Raw genomic sequence first — 16,097 nt, forward strand, 5'->3', positions numbered from 1 at the left:
TGTATTTGGAAAAAAACTCTTACATCATAAAGAAATAGCAGTGAGAAGCCATCCCCTCTGCTTATTAAGAGATTTGATTTATAAGTCTCTCAAATGTCAAACACAAAGTTAGAAAAACAAGTACGTAGGTGATTAGGAAAACTGTAATGATCAAGAATAAAGTTTTGATAAATTTCAAGGTGATAAACCTTTTGCTGTACGTTACAGCCTACTACATATCAGACAGCAAACATTCATTTGCCCCTAAATGGTGATAAATCAGTGGCCATGAGTCCTATGTAATCTATAATAGACACGTAAAAAAAAAAATCTAACTCCATAATTAAAATCCACTAGCATGAAAACAAAAACAACCCAGTTAACAAAGCTGAGCAAGGAATCTAAATCAGGCGGAGCTGGTGAACCAGGTGATACTTTTTAAGGTAATTCTTGCTCAAGAAAAGAAAGTAGGATTTTACCTTTGCTGCAGCCTGTTCACGCTTCTTTTTGATGACTCCAACACGTACTCTCATCAGCATCTGTCCTCGACTCTCCTGCTAACCGACGAACAAACCGTAAACAGTTCAAAGCTCCTTTAAAAAAATTCAGTAAGAATTTTAAACTCTAACATTGGTGCTTTGAAATCATGACTTTTAAAAATAAAAGATCCCAAAGTTTAATGTTGTACTGCTTATTTACTATTGTGATTAAGTCAGTTAACTTCTATTTAAAGAAATACAGAAGCCGGTTTAATATAGGGCCCATCTTAGATTCCCTACAAGAGAGACTTAGTTATTGCAGTATATGAGACAAGACTATGTAAGACTAAACAAAGGCCATAGCCAATAACATTGTAAAGCAACATTATATCAAAACTTATTTGGGACTCTTATCACATCACAGATTCCCGCTTCCCATTCCAAATAAATTTAAATTTATAATGTAATTTAAAATTTCCCCAAAATTTAAAATCAGAACATATCAACAACTTTACTTAAGGCAAATCATCTATCGTTCTACAATCCAAGGTCTAAAGATTTTTTTAACCAGATATTTAATTTGAAATACCTATTCAAAAATATACTAATAATTGAAATTCCAAGTTTACTGAATTGGAAAGCATATGTATAGAGGCCAAGTCACTTGTCACCCAACAATATCAAAATAATATTTACTACTAATAATCTTTAAGGCTCTTAATACATTACTTAAAATATAGAAGCAGACAGTACAAAATTCAAAACTCCATAAAGAACTGTAGTTATTTGAGATTTTAGCATTGTGGGAAGGTGGGTAAAAGGTATATAAGGATTCTCCATTACTTTTGCCACTTCTTGTGTATCTGTAATTATGGCAAAATAAAAATACAAAGCAAAAAAGCCTACAAAAAGGTAGGTTGTCAAAGAGTTCTCTTCCACATTATCCCCCAGTCATCCATGGTTACCCATTTCTTCATATTCTTACTGAAACAAAGCTTTACATATAAGCAACCTATATATATGATTTATACACACACATATCATTATTTAATATATCTAAAAAAGTACATGAACATTTTACTAAATAATCAATTCAAAAGTCACTATCCAAACCAAAAAGTGCTATTCAATCTACAATCACATATCTTGAAAACAGTTAAACTAGTGCACAAAATCCAAGCAAGAGAATGTACAGTGAGCTGCAATCCTATCTCATCAATTCTCCCTCCAGGGTCACATCTAGTGCCCTTCTATTCAAATTATTGGTAACATCTTCCTCATCCTCTGCTTCTACCAGATACCTGAAGGCACAACAACTTAGATCCAAACAGGTATTATATTTAAACATACAATCTCTTTGGTCATTTATTTACTAGTACACACTCTTCTACAGTTAGAACAATATACAAAACCTAATTCACTATTTTTTGTACTGCACACAACCACTCCCCAACAGTTCATTAAAGGTTAAGTAACTAGGTAATGCAGTGTTTTAAGTTACTTATATTATGCAGAAACCTTAAGTTGATTGTTATAGATGTTTAAGAATGCTTTAGTGATATCTGGTGAAAATAGGAGTTTGGAGTTTTAATTTAATCAAATAAAAGAATTTATGGATGGAGACATTATTTTGGTACTTTTTTGATGTACTGTCTTCTTTAATTATCACAAAAACTATGAGATAAAGCACCCTATTAGAATTCTTTGTATTATGCCATGTCAATTTTTTTTCAAGCTTTCAGTGATTATCACTATTTACTTTTGCAACAAAACTATTCCATAATATGGCATAATTTCCTCTGTTAATCTGTATTTTCTATTTCTAAATAGCTTCCAGATGCCCTCAGGATAACTTCCTTAATACTAAACACCACTTACTAGGCTTTTGCAGTTTCACCTCACTTTTCTCAAGTTCCAGTTTTATACTAGGTCTTTTGACCTTCTTTCAAGATTCAAATGCAACCCGGCCTACAGGCATCTACTGGTTTGTAAACTCTGAAAAGCCCAACCCCCACGTCCACCACCAGCATGTAAGGTTATGTAGATCCATGGCACCCTGAACTTCCTATCGCCCACCGCACACACTGCACACATTATGCAGCAATTCTCACCTGTCCTCCTCCATATGCTAAGGACAAGAACTATGTCTATCTCCCCAACACTGTATCCCTAGTGACCTTTAGCCCATGGCCAGTATATAGCAGGTAGTCAATAATTATTATTGCATGAACAAAAGATAACTCCGCATTTCCCATAATTAGGCAAAACAGTTTTTTAATCAATCCTACATAAACCACATTATGTTTTGAGACTTGGCTCATGCTATTAACCTACATAGAAAGTCCTTTCCTCTTTATGGCTATGAGCCATAGATACTAACACAAGTTAGTATTACTTTCTCTGATATCACAGCATTTTTTTAAGCAACCCATTCTTCTGTCATAAACAGTTAACTGAGCAATGCCACTCAAGGGCACTAAGGTTTAAATTAAAATGGTCAGAATAAAAACAAAGTTTAAGGCATTATGTAGGTATCAAATTTCAAGAAAATAAGCCATTGCATCAAGCATCTACCATGGGGGCGAAGGGATTAGTTTGCTTGAAAGGTGAATCAGAACACAACTTACAAAGAAATATACATTTCTTTACAGTCTCAACTGATCAAAAGACTAGGCCAGCCTGACCTCCTCCTCCCTTCATCATAGCACTTTTTGAGTTTTACATAAACCATAAGCACCCAAATATTTACACAGCATTCCTCCATAATAACTAAAAGCTAAATGAACCATGAGAAAGCTGAATAATTAATTCAAATTAACAGATGTACTCAGTATTCCCTGGGGATACACAATTAAATGAGGCATAAAACAAAAAGTCAGTGCAGAATAACTATGAAATAGCACAAGGAAATTGTGAGTACAAAGCTTAGATAAAACAATCCACATATATATCATGCATTCCCAACACACACGGTGAATTCCCAGCATTAACTGTACACTCCGAATGTTCCAGGAATTACAAACACTAGGGAACACAAAAAGTTCCCAGTTCAAAGTTCCTGGTACAACGGGAGAAACAAACCCATAAAGAAACTGAAGACCCTGTGGGATGACAGAGGACAGAGGAAGATAAAGTTGACCCTAATATGTGAACTAAATTTTGAAACTGGTGTTTGCCAAGTGGAGTAGAGTGAGGACATCTTCAGGCAGAACAAATGTCATATACAAAGACAGCATAAAAGTCGATCAGTTTTGTTGTTAAAGACGATGATAGGCACAAAAGGAGGCTGGTAAGGGTCCTTGCCCTCAAAAGGCTGCATAGCACGCTGGGACATGACACTGACATCCGAAACTCTTAGAGAACAGTGTCAGAGCCCCAATAGCTAAATTGCTTGATGCACACTCTTAAACTACCCAAGCTCAGAAAAGAGATAAAAACTGACTGCCTCAACTGTAGAAAAGTTTATGGATTATGTGGGACACCTGCTGGGTAAGATTATGAAGTGTTCAAGGACAAGCAGAAAACTGTACGCCAAGAAACCAGGGTGATGCATAGTATATACAAGATGGTGTTGAAGAAATGAATACAATGAAAGCTAAAGACAAGCATACAAAGAATAGATAATGGCCAAAAGAGCTTCCTTTCCCCTACTACGGCAACTGCTTGGAATTTCACCACTCCTTTGTGTTACCACCTGGATCCGGCTCCATAATAGAATCCACCTGCCCTTGGGTCACTTTGGGGCAGACAGGGGTAAATGCTGGAGGATTCTGAGTACTTTGTTGTCAAACAATCTGCACCAGCTATGAGTCTCCTACATACTCTTGAGCAGGTACATTTACGCCCGCCCCCCTCCATTTAGAATCCCAGCACCAGTGAAAACTCCAGAATAAATAACCTAAAAATGTTTTGCAAAGCAATTTCACTTTAACCCAGTTCACTTGTTCTGATGCTGGGGTTCTTGTTTGCGGAGTCGAAGAACAAACTTCGCAAACAGTCAAGGCAGGAGAGCCAGGGAGACTTTCATTGAGAGATACACGGAGAGGACAGACAGAGCTCCTGGCGTGAGCCAGGAGAGAAAGGAGAGCCCAGGGTGGTGCGTCGTCTAGGGGATTTAAGGCAGTTGAGAGACAAAGGGTAGGGATCCAGACCCACCAGATGGTCTCTAAATGTTTATCTTTGAAGAGACATAAAGTTTCTTATCAGTTTTCTGGACTATTTTGCACAGTTAACATAAGAAATTTACTGCTTTGATCCTTTCTCAGAGTAGCAGTTTCTTGGTTTGGGAGCGTATCAATCAAGGCTGCTTGTCTTGATTTCAAGGTGAGCTGAGTTATTGACTTGATTAGGGCTGGAGGAGGAAAAGCAGCATTTGGGTAAAGAAAGATAAACTGGGCTTTTTAGCAGGCTAAAGTAAATTTTACAATAGCCTCATTTAATTGACACAAACAAGACATGGGCTATGCTGAGGTATTTTCTTATCTGGGGGATGTTCAAACTTCGCAGGCTAGGTTATTCCTGGCTTTTTAACTAATCGTTATTGAAGAATGCTTATATTCTTAGTTTAATATTTTACTTTAGAGAATTAATGTGGCTCTGACTTTGCTTAATTATTTATTAAGCAAATTATTTATTAAGCAAAGTTTTAGTAGGGGTCTTTTTCCAGAGGCCCTCACTTAACTCTGACAACACCCACGGGCCCTGTCTCAGTTCCAGCTTTATTACCACCATGGTCGGGGAATGGGGGTGCGCACAAAACAGCATATATTTTCTCACAGGGTCTGAGAAAGGACAATAAAAGGAGAGTAGGAAACATTAGGAGCGCTACTTTTCCAAGGGAAAAAAAAGTTATTTTGGCTTCAGAGACCAAATAAAGGAGGAGTGAAGACAATTCTACAGGAGCATAGCCAAAGAAAAAGAAAACCCCTGCAAGCAGGCAACAGATGGGGAGGCAGTAAAGCAAGAAAACAATGTAGCCTAAGAACAGATGGGACTGTGCGTTCTGAAGACACTCTCCATGCCACCCGCCCTTGTTAGCCGCAGTTTTCACCTTGGCGTCCTGGTAATTAGGTGCCCACTTATAATGCTTCTTAATTCAGAGGGCTCTGTGGCAAGGACAGGAGGTACCTATCGTTTAAACCTAGATAAACAGTGTTCATCCTGCTGAAGGGTTGTATGTTCCAGGCATTCAACACAAACATTCCCAATTTATTTCAAGACAGAAAGATTACACGGGGGGGTTTGGTTGTGGCCATTTATTAGGTGATCATGACGCTGCATCAAACTGTTAGTGGTTTGGCTTGAAAACTGAATCGGCATTCTATTTGTCTCGGAAAACGAATACACAGTTCAAAGCATACTGCTTAAAAAGAAACTTTTGAATCAGGATTAAAGTAGTAAACTAACGTAGAATAGGGATATGTTTGATTAACGACGCAAAAACGGGGGGAAAAGAGGAAGGCGTGGGGAGGCACTTGAAACGCATGGCATTGACGCCTTTTACAGCAGTTACACATGCCCCAGCCTGAATTCCAAAACCTGTCTGAAGACTGTTACCTTTCATACTTTTCCCTTGGCTGTGCTCCAGAACAGTGATGTTTAGAAGCTATAAGCAACAACTTCATTTTCTCCTTAAGTTGATGAGGCCAAAAGCCTCCGGTTAAAGAAAAGAAAAAAAACAACCCTACATTTCGGAGAGCCCCTGTAGCACTAAGCGTCAGGAGCCTGAGCCGACACGCCAGCCCGGGGCCAACCCGCCTCGTGGTGCTGGAAGCGCCTTTAGCAGAAGCCTGAGCGCGCCCTCCGGGGTTCCTTCCCCTCCCTCCTCCTGCCCGGAAGCACCTTCTGGTCGGCCGACAGCGCCGTTCACCTGGCGGCCTCCCCTTTAAGGCGCGCTCACCTGGCGGCTCACCTGCGCGCGGGCGCTTCCGCAGGAAGAAGGAAGCCAGGCCGCCGTCGCCCCCGTGCGCTCCTTCCCCTCCTCTCGGGTCCGCCGGCCGCCACCATGTCCGCCTCAGCTGTCTTCATCCTCGACGTCAAGGGCAAGGTGAGGCTGGGCACAGGGCAAGGGGACCGACAGGTGGGGCTGCGATACCCTGGACCCAGGGGCAGCGTCTGTTCGCGGGAACACCCCTCCCCCCAGCCCTGGGAGTCCCGGGTTGAATCCCACCCCCACTGGTTTACCCGCCGCAAGCGGGGGAAGGGGCCTCGCCTCTCCGAGCCGCAGCCTCCCTGTCCCTGAAAGTGGGAGCAGCACAGGTGTCCACCGGGTAAGGATTAATACACCCAATCCGCCCAAACCCCTGAGTGCAGAAGTCCTGCAGCAGCGTTAGGCGGTCAGTCAATTCAAATTGTTCTTTCTATCGCCGTCATCAACCCCAAGAGGACTATCTGGGGGAGACACCGGGGTGGGGGGCTGGAGGCCCTCGTTCCGCCTGCAGCTGCGTTCTCTCCTGAAGTCCCTTCTCATGTGTCTTGTCATTTAATATCGATAAAAACAGCGGGTGGGGAAAGTTATATTCCTGATAATAATAAGAGAGCTAAGGTTTCAGAGTACCTGCCATGTGCCCTCCTGCTTCTAAACACCGGACTAAACAACCTTTCGAAGTAGGCACTATTATTACTGACTGTTACTGCCTGCCAGGCAGAGCTCTCTGAGCTAGAAGGAATCTTTCTCATTCTTTCTGAATGTTTGCTTCCTTCCCTTCCCTCCCTTCCCTAAGATCCTTCTGTCAACCCTAGCTCAGCAGTTTGGTGCATATGAAGCCATGGCCAGAGCAGAATTCTGGAGCCAGGGTCCCTTGATTTGATTCCTCACTTACACGCAGAGTTCACACCTGTTTCCCCGTAACACCTGCTTCCCAAGGTTGTGCCGAGAACACAAGCAATTAGCAAACAACCAGTCTTTAGTAGAACTCTGCCTGGGCCTCAGTGAGGGCTCTAAACCCCATAGCTGTTGTTATCATGTGCCCATTTAACAGAGGGGGAAACTGAAACGCAGAGCTGCGCTCACGCGCCTCCGAGAAGCAAGGTGAGAACCAGGCACTCTGATGCCTCCGGATGCCAGGGGTGACCAGGCCTTCTCTGCCAACCCTTAGCCCCTGATCAGCCGCAACTACAAGGGCGATGTAGCCATGAGTGAGATCGAACACTTCCTGCCTCTGCTCATGCAGCGGGAGGAGGAGGGCGCCCTGGCCCCGCTGCTGAGCCATGGCAAGGTCCACTTCCTATGGATCAAACACAGCAACCTCTACTGTATCCTGCCACCCTGGGCACCTGGGGTGGTGGTAGCTCAGGTCCAGCGAGGGTGGGCAGAGGTTGCAAAGCACACCAGGGGCGCTGGCTAGGAGGTGGGGATGGGAGGGGGCAGAGTGGGGGTTCAGGGTCTGTGCTCCATTTGAGCCTTCCAAAGTGGCACCTTTTCCTTAACCTGGCTGCCCACAGTGGTGGCCACCACGCTGAAGAACGCCAATGCCTCCCTGGTGTACTCCTTCCTCTACAAGACCGTGGAGGTAAGTCCTGGCTTCCCATTGGTCGGCTGGTGTGTCTGTCCATCAGTTTTGCCTGCCTCTCTGTCTGGATCCATCTCTCCTAGGAAGCTTTCCCTGACCTCCCTGGGGGTGCCCCGTCAAAGCCCCATCACCGTGTTTTCATTAGCTGCTTATGGGATCTTCTCTCCCTGTAGGGCAGGGACCAAGGAGACTCCAAGAGGGTGTGCTGCTCAGATGTGAGCCACAAGGGACTGGGTTCCAATCCCAGCTCCCCCATTTTCCTGGCTGTGTGACCTTGAGTGAGTCACTTCTCTCTGTGTATCTAAACTGGGGGTTACAACAAGGCCCGCCTCAGGGCTGTTGTACAAATTAATCAAATTCATACCTGCAAAATGCTTAAAACAGTGCTCAGTATGCAGTAAGTATCAGTAAAGGTTTGATGTTATTGTTAGTATTATCACTAATGTTATAAAATCATACGAAAATGTATTGAGAGCTAACTCCATGCCATTCTTAGTGACTGAGAAACTGACCAGCAAATACTTCTCAACCAGAAATATTTATCGGTTTATCTTCTCTGTGCCAGGCAAACGGGGGATGCAGCTATGTACAGCCAGGCATGGTCCCTGGCTGTCCTGAGGAGTTAAATTGCATGAAGGAGACTGTTGGTTTCTTTCAAGGAGATTATCCTAATCCTCAGGGGCTCTGAAGGGGCCTTGGGTAGAATTCAGGGCGTCCCTTATTCAGTGAACTTAGACATATTTCTATATAATAGATTGCCACCCTGTGTGTTTTATTTTGCACATTTACAAACTTTATTCTGAGGTGGCTCCATAAGCATCACCAGATACACAGGGACCCATGGGCCACGAAAAATGGTTCTGAGCTCTTCAAATCCCTCTTTCATGAAGTCTTCCCTGACCTTCCACCTCAGGGATTCTACTTTGCTTGTGTTTTCTCCATTATTGCAGCCTCCGTGTTGGATTATATTGGTCCCATGACCAGTCCATTTTCCCCACTATGATTCTGTGAGGCGTGGATGCCATTGGCTTTGTTCACCATTAATGTCCTGCCGCTGATACATAGTTGGTGCTCAATAGTTGTGTGTTGGATGGCTGGATGAGTGGGGACCCAGCCCACAGCCACAGCTACACCAGCCACACCTCCGTGGGTGTCTGTCTCTCCACACTCCCCAGGTGTTCTCAGAGTACTTCAAGGAGCTGGAGGAGGAGAGCATCCGAGACAATTTTGTCATCGTGTATGAACTTCTAGATGAGCTCATGGACTTCGGCTTCCCCCAGACCACCGACAGCAAGATCCTGCAGGAGTGCGTGGGCCTGGGGGACAGCCACAGGGTGGGCCGCGGGCGGAAGGAAGTGGGGGAGGGCCGGGAAGTGTCCCTGGGCCCAGCGGCTCATCCCCCCTGCCCTCCTGCCAGGTATATCACACAGCAGGGCAACAAGCTGGAGACTGGTAAGTCGCGGGTGCCCCCCACCGTCACCAATGCTGTGTCCTGGCGCTCTGAGGGCATCAAGTACAAGAAGAACGAGGTCTTCATCGATGTCATAGAGTCTGTCAACCTGCTGGTGAGCCCCCCACCCCCACCCCATACCTCTACTCCACCCCTGCTACTTACTGCCTGGAGGCAGGAGGGGAGCCCTGTTGTGCCTGTTGACCACCCCGCATGTGTGCATCCTCAGGTCAATGCCAATGGCAGTGTCCTGCTGAGTGACATCGTGGGCACCATCAAGCTCAAGGTGTTTCTGTCGGGAATGCCAGAGCTGCGGCTTGGCCTTAACGACCGCGTGCTCTTTGAGCTCACTGGCCGTAAGCGTCTTGGGGAGAGCCGGACCCGCCCCGTATGGGAACCCAGAGAATTGCCGCTGGTTCTGAAATAAGCGCTCGGTCGCCCTCTTCTGGTCATGACCAGTACCGCAATGGCTGGTTCATTACACAAACGCGGTTTCGTTTAGTTATTGAGCGCCAGATGCTAAGAGACTACAGTGAAGAAAAAGACAAATTCCTGCCCTCTTGTAGCTGATAGGCTAGTGCGCGTGGGCGACAGGACAATATCGGGTTTACAAACCTGACAGCAAGAACCAGATCCTAGCTCTGCTCATAGACAGCTGGGTAACCCTGGGTAAATTATTCACCCTCTCTGGGCCTCAGTTTCCTCATCTATAAAATAGGGGTGATGGTAGTGATAGGCAGAAAAGGTAGGGCTAGAGAGCCTGCCCTGGCCCCAGGCCCTCAGGGCCACCCTGCATACTTTGCTCTGTGTTTCAGGGAGCAAGAACAAGTCTGTAGAGTTAGAAGATGTGAAATTCCACCAGTGTGTGCGGCTGTCTCGCTTTGACAATGACCGCACCATCTCCTTCATCCCTCCTGACGGTGACTTTGAGCTCATGTCCTACCGCCTCAGCACCCAGGTCAGGCAGGGTCAAACCCCACGGTAAGGGGTGGGCAAGAGCTGAGCCCAGAGTGACTGAGAACTTCCCCTTCCTCTGCCTGCAGGTCAAGCCGCTGATCTGGATTGAATCTGTCATTGAGAAGTTCTCCCACAGCCGCGTGGAGATCATGGTCAAGGTGGGCCCCGGAACAGATACCGTGCTTGATCTGGTTGATCACCAATACAGCCTCATCTCTCGTGTCCCTCAGCTCCTCACTTCCCTCGAGCCACGCTGGTCTCCTGGCTGGTTCTCAGTCATGCCAGGCACAGTCCCATCCCCATCACCACCACCCAGGGCCTTTCCACTGGCTGTTCCTTTCTCCTAAGTCACATGGCTCCTTCCCTCATCTCCTTCAGTGCCTAGCTAAATGTCACCTCCTCAGAGAGGCCTTCCCTGATGTCCCCATTTAAAATGTCAGCTGCCTAGCATTCCCCACCTCCCTTCTTTGCTCTGTTTTTCCCCCTACTACTATACATCACCATCTGACGTACTGTTTTACTTTTCACATCATATACACACACACAAATGTAATATGTGGTTTAAGAGTAAGGTACCCCCCTTATTCAGAAGTGCTTGACCAGAGCCTCTGAACCCCTGTATGTCCTTCCAGTTTCTCTTTCCTGCCGGACCAAGGTACTCACAATCTTGAACTTGATGTAAACTATTTATTTGCTTTTGTCTGTACTTTGCCACCCTCATTTGTAGCCATAAATATTTTGTTCTGCTGGTTTCTGATCTTCAGATGCGTGGACTCGGGCTGTGTGATTTTGCATGACTTGCTTTTTGTTCATTAAGGTTGATTTTAAGTGAATCCCAGGAGTGGTGCTTAGCTCATCCATTTCCGTAGCTGTAGAATATCCTTCCACTATGGGAATCTTCCCTGTTTGTCCATTCACTCACATGGGGTATTTTCAGTTCTCAACTGCTGTGTGTTGCCATGGACAGTTCTGTTCATACCTTCCTCCAAGAATTTCTCTAGAGCTTACAGTTAGTGCTCTCTTGTTGATGGGGTAACTGAGGTCAGAGGGATAAGATGTCACATATCTAGGAAAGGGGGGTCACCTCACATTGAAACTTCTAACTGTCTGGCTTAAGAGTCTGTGTTCTTAGATTTGACTTTGTTCCCTGGTCTTGGGGGAGCTGGGTTGCAGGGTGGATGGTCAGCAGGGAGAATCTTGATGCTCCTCAATGTCCCAGTCTCTGCTGGCAGGGAAAGGGGAAAGGGCCATTAATGCTGGTGCCTTCCAGAAAAAACAACCCGTCCATCCCTGGTTTACCTCCAGGTCTTCTGCCCCTGACCCCCACCTCTCAAATATCCCTCCTCATGTTAAAAGCTTGTCCCATGTCACACGGTGCCAGATATAATGTAACTTACTCATTTATCCTAAGGAGGGCATGTGATGGTTGGGCACAAGCTTAGTTTGAATCCCTGCCATACCAGTTATCAGCCCCGTGACTTGGGCAAATGCACTTTCTCTTCCTTGCCCGAGTCTCCTCATCTGTATAGTGGACCTTAGGAATGGCTCCTACTTTAGAGAATCACTAAGAGGACTGAGTGCTTGGCACAGGGACTGGCCCTGGAAAGGACTCAGTAAATGTTAGCTATCAAATGAAACTCCTCTGTGATGGGCTCAGGGGCGTCATTTCGAATCAGGCAGAAGCCTGGGACTTTTCAAAGGGCAGGCACCAAGAGCAAAGCCTCGGGTTTCTCATGGGTGTGGACCCCAGCTCTGCCACTTGTTGGCTTTGTGTTTCCAGGAAAATGCCTTGGCATCTCTATTCATGTCCCGTGCTCTCCCTGCTGGCAGGCCAAGGGGCAGTTTAAGAAGCAGTCAGTGGCCAACGGCGTGGAGATATCCGTGCCTGTTCCTAGCGATGCCGACTCCCCACGCTTCAAGACCAGTGTGGGCAGTGCCAAGTATGTGCCAGAGAAGAATGTTGTTATTTGGAGTATTAAGTCTTTCCCGGTGAGCACTGTGGGTAGGGGGATGTGTGTATGTGCGTGTGTGTGTGTGCGTGTGTGTGTGTGTGTGTGTGTGTGTGTAGGGTGGCAGGGTTGGGGGGGACCTGTGTCTGCTGCTTGGGTCATGGTGGGACTAAATCAGGGACCCACATATATGCATGCACATAGTTATCCTTTGGGAGCAATAAAGCTAAAAACCAGGCTCGCATGGTGGTTAAGTTCTCCACCTACAAGGTCTTGGGAAACCAGCCCAGGTTCAAGTTCCTTCCCCACCCTTGCCTCTCTGAGCTAGACAGCCTTTGGAAACCCACTTTCCTTGATGGAGTCCCAGTTTATCCATCTGTGAAATAGGTAGGATTATGTTAATATCTTGGGCCGTTGGAAGATTTGGTTAGCTCCTGGGACCTGTGGGAGTTCAGAGGGGCCTGGACAATGGGAGATGGTCATTAGAAGCCTTACCAACTAGGTTTTGCAGTTGGAAGCTTCAACAGAGTCTTGGCCGGGAGCCTTTACTTTCTTGTCTGTGAAATGGGCAGAGCAGAGCCTGCTCAGACGGCTGCTGTGAGGATGGTTTGGGGTGGATAGGGGCACCTTGGTGTGTCTGATGCCCCCATGTGCCCGCAGGGGGGCAAAGAGTACCTGATGCGTGCCCACTTTGGCCTCCCCAGTGTGGAGAAGGAGGAGGTGGAAGGGCAGCCGCCCATCGGGGTCAAGTTTGAGATCCCTTATTTCACCGTCTCTGGCATTCAGGTAAGGGAAGTGGGATGGTGGCTTTTTCCTTGACCTCATTGGAGTCCCTTCTCTGCCATCCTTTCACTTGGGTCTCTGTTCCCTGGCCTAAGTCATCTCCACTGCTGCCCACCTAGGTGCACCTCAGACACTTGCCTTGTCAGGCCATGGCTGCAGGTGAGGCTGCACCCAGCCTGGCATGGCCTCAAGGTTCCAGAGAGCCTACCCACCAGGGAAAGGTGGGAGCAGAGCCCCAGGGCTCCCCCCACCTCCCTCAGACTTTGAGGGTGGTAGGGTCTGGGAAGTGCTGGAGGGCACCATTTCTCTGAGCCTCGTTGTGGGTGGTATAAAAAAAAAATCAGAGACCCACATATATGCCTGCACATAGTTAGTTATCCTTTGGGGGCAATAAAGCTAAAAACCAGGCTCGCATGGTGGTTAAGTCCCCCACCTCCCAGGTCTTGGGAAACCAGCCCAGGTTCAAGTTCCTTCCCCACCCTTGCCTTATCTCACCGTCTCTGGCATTCAGGTAAGGGAGGTGGGATGGCGGCTTTTTCCTTGACCTCTGTACCGCTTTGTTTCCACTAACGAGCCCGTTGATTCTGTCTCCCCTGCCCACAAGCTGTTCACCAGTCTCTTGGCCTGTGCCATCTCATGCCCCCACAAACTGCCTTCCCTTAGACTGTGCTGCCTCTTCCCCTGCCTTGCCCCCCCACTGCCCATGCCAAATCTTTGCCCCAAGCCATGTCACCTCATTCCTCCCAGCCTCTGTCATCTTATTCCCCCAAGCTGCGTCACGTGTATTCCCCGGCCCCGGCCAGTCCCTTTCCCTCCCTCCAGCACGGACCACCTGCTTCCATGCCCTTCCAGGTCCGATACATGAAGATCATCGAGAAAAGCGGTTACCAGGCCCTGCCCTGGGTTCGTTACATCACCCAGAGTGGTGGTAAGGCAGCTGGCACGCTGGGACAACGGGGTCAAGGAGATGAAGGGGATGGTCTCGGGGCTTTGGCTGTTTTTGGGTTTGGAGAATTCCGAAACTCAACCCAGGCCTACCCCATTTTTGTCACCATGCTACCCTGAGCCTTGGTTTGGCCATCTTTAAAATGGGGCAGTTGCCAGCTCTAGTGTAGTGGTGGGGCTTGGACAAGGATCTGACCGCGTGGCATCCCCATCTGCCTGGAAACAGACTTGTTGCTGTGGTCCTGCCCTGTTTAATGCCATCCTTATCCTTGTCACATACTCATGGAGCTGATCATGGGCACTGGGGCAGGGGATGGGTTTTTTTGGGGGGTGGGTGGGGAGTTTTCCCTCTGTCTCTTTTCCCCAATTCTGAGACTGTTCCTGGTCTTTTTTTATCCCTGCAGATTATCAACTTCGAACCAGCTAGAAGGGAGAAGAGATGGGGGCTTGAATGTGGGGCCTTCCCTCTCCCCAGGCCTGCATTGCAGACTTCGGGGGTGGGAGATGGGAGGTGCATGTGTGAGGGTAGGCACCTGTCTTAGCAATTTCCTGCTCCCAGCATCTGACTGCTCCCCACCTTTCCTCTATCCATAGTATGGGAGGGATGGTCTCCCTGCCTCCCTCTGGGCTCTCCCAGCTCTAATTTTATATGAAGTAATAGAGGGGGGGCTTGAAGTCCCCCTCATGAGTGCCTTTTTGCAGTGACCTGCCTTAGGGGGTGTCGGGGGGCCCCTCCTTCACAGTTGCTGAGCCCAGAGGTCCTGTTGGCCCATTGGCCCATTCCTCTGAGTTTTATGGCATTAAAAAAGATGAATCTAGCTATTGTGTTTGTGCTTCTTGGCTGACGACTGGGGATGCCAGGGAAGTACCTGAAGTGCTGGGATGGGGGTGGGCAACGCCTCAGCCCTAGTCATGAATCAGTGGATCATCTGGCCCAAGGCAGTTGCCTCCCAACCCCAGCCTTTGCTCCCCCAGCATCCTCCTGGCTCCCCAACAAGTCAGTGCCCCTTGCCGCCGCCAGAGGCTAAGTCCTATCATGGCTCCTCCTCTGCTCAGAACCTTGTTAAAAGTGAAAGTCGGGGGCCCACCGCGCCCACCAGCCTGATTTGCACGACCCCTCCCCCCAGCAGCCTGCCCTCACCACTTCCCACTCACCATTCCTGTACGCCCAGACACACACCTAACACCCACCTCCCTGTGCATGTGCAGCGTCCTCCACCTGGCATGCTTTTCCCGATATCCACATAGCTCCTCTCACCTTCAGGTCTCTAATCAAATGTCACCTCAGGGTGGCCCTCCCTGACCTCTGTTCCAAAGGCCTCCCTTTTCCAAGAGACTATCACAGTGAGTGTTTTATCATCTCCATAGAGTTTAACACTGGGAAAAGATTTATCATCTCCCGCCCTAATCGGTAGGCATGCTGTAGCAGGAGCCATCCAGCTGGTTCTCTTTCCAGTTGGGTGCCCAGTACACAGTAGGTGCTCAGGAAATATTTGAGTGTAGGCCTCTGGAAGAGCAGCCTCCAACCGCAACTCTCGCTTCCCAGGCTCGCCACGTGGCAGCTACACCGTGCACTTTCCCTCACGCCCTTGCATCTGCATTGCCAGGGCGGGCCAGTCTAAGCCAGAACGTGATTCCTTCTCACCAACCCATTTCCCCGTTTTATTTTCTTCTAGGTGCTTAACGCTATCAAAAATTATTTAGTGGCCCCGACTGTGCCGTTCCGTGCGCGGGTATCGGTTCCAGCACACAGTGGGCGGATAAGTGAAATAAAGCGCTGGGCGTACAGTAAAGGTAAATGCTGCTCGCGTTACGGGACGATAGAATCTCCGACTGGGTGGCCCCACTGCTGCCTCCCTTCCTCCCGTAGGTGCCGAGATCCTGGATCAGCCCACGCTTCCCTGCCCCTGACCTTTCTCCTCCGGGTCAGTAAATCGGCCGCCTTTCCCGCCCGCCCGGCGCATTTGAAAACTGAAAACCCCGCCATTGCCGGCAGTCCACCGGTCACGGCGGCTCGACCAATCAGGAGCGGCTCCGTCCGCTC

General features: G+C 47.8%; 1 protein-coding gene and 1 long non-coding RNA gene across 10 annotated transcripts; one reads left to right on the plus strand and one right to left on the minus strand.

Moving 5' to 3' along the window:
• Positions 1–6,347: 6,347 nt before the first annotated feature.
• Positions 6,348–14,871, plus strand: AP1M2 (adaptor related protein complex 1 subunit mu 2). Of its 9 annotated transcripts, none has more exons than XR_012124422.1 (12): positions 6,348–6,504; positions 7,556–7,712; positions 7,902–7,969; positions 9,145–9,275; positions 9,387–9,534; positions 9,649–9,775; positions 10,235–10,377; positions 10,463–10,534; positions 12,157–12,365; positions 12,986–13,111; positions 13,961–14,036; positions 14,458–14,871. XR_012124422.1 is itself a non-coding variant. In XM_073220075.1 (12 exons), exons 1-12 carry the CDS (start codon positions 6,463–6,465, stop codon positions 14,478–14,480), a joined length of 1,278 nt encoding a protein of 425 aa, XP_073076176.1. In that variant the 5' UTR covers positions 6,348–6,462; the 3' UTR covers positions 14,481–14,871. The 9 variants fall into 9 exon arrangements, 4 of the variants coding, with proteins under 4 accessions (XP_073076176.1, XP_073076178.1, XP_073076180.1 ...); XR_012124421.1 differs by having other exon boundaries at positions 12,157–12,316; XR_012124420.1 differs by having other exon boundaries at positions 12,157–12,316; positions 13,030–13,111.
• On the minus strand, positions 11,393–16,096 carry LOC118973185 (uncharacterized). Its single transcript, XR_005062427.2, has 3 exons — positions 15,966–16,096; positions 12,821–12,882; positions 11,393–11,598 (listed from the first exon to the last, which is right to left on the minus strand). It is a non-coding gene; the product is annotated as an uncharacterized lncRNA (long non-coding RNA).
• Between the last annotated feature and the right edge of the window lies 1 nt (position 16,097).

This window comes from Manis javanica, chromosome 13, assembly GCF_040802235.1.
Source record: "Manis javanica isolate MJ-LG chromosome 13, MJ_LKY, whole genome shotgun sequence".
NCBI classification, from domain to species: domain Eukaryota; kingdom Metazoa; phylum Chordata; class Mammalia; order Pholidota; family Manidae; genus Manis; species Manis javanica.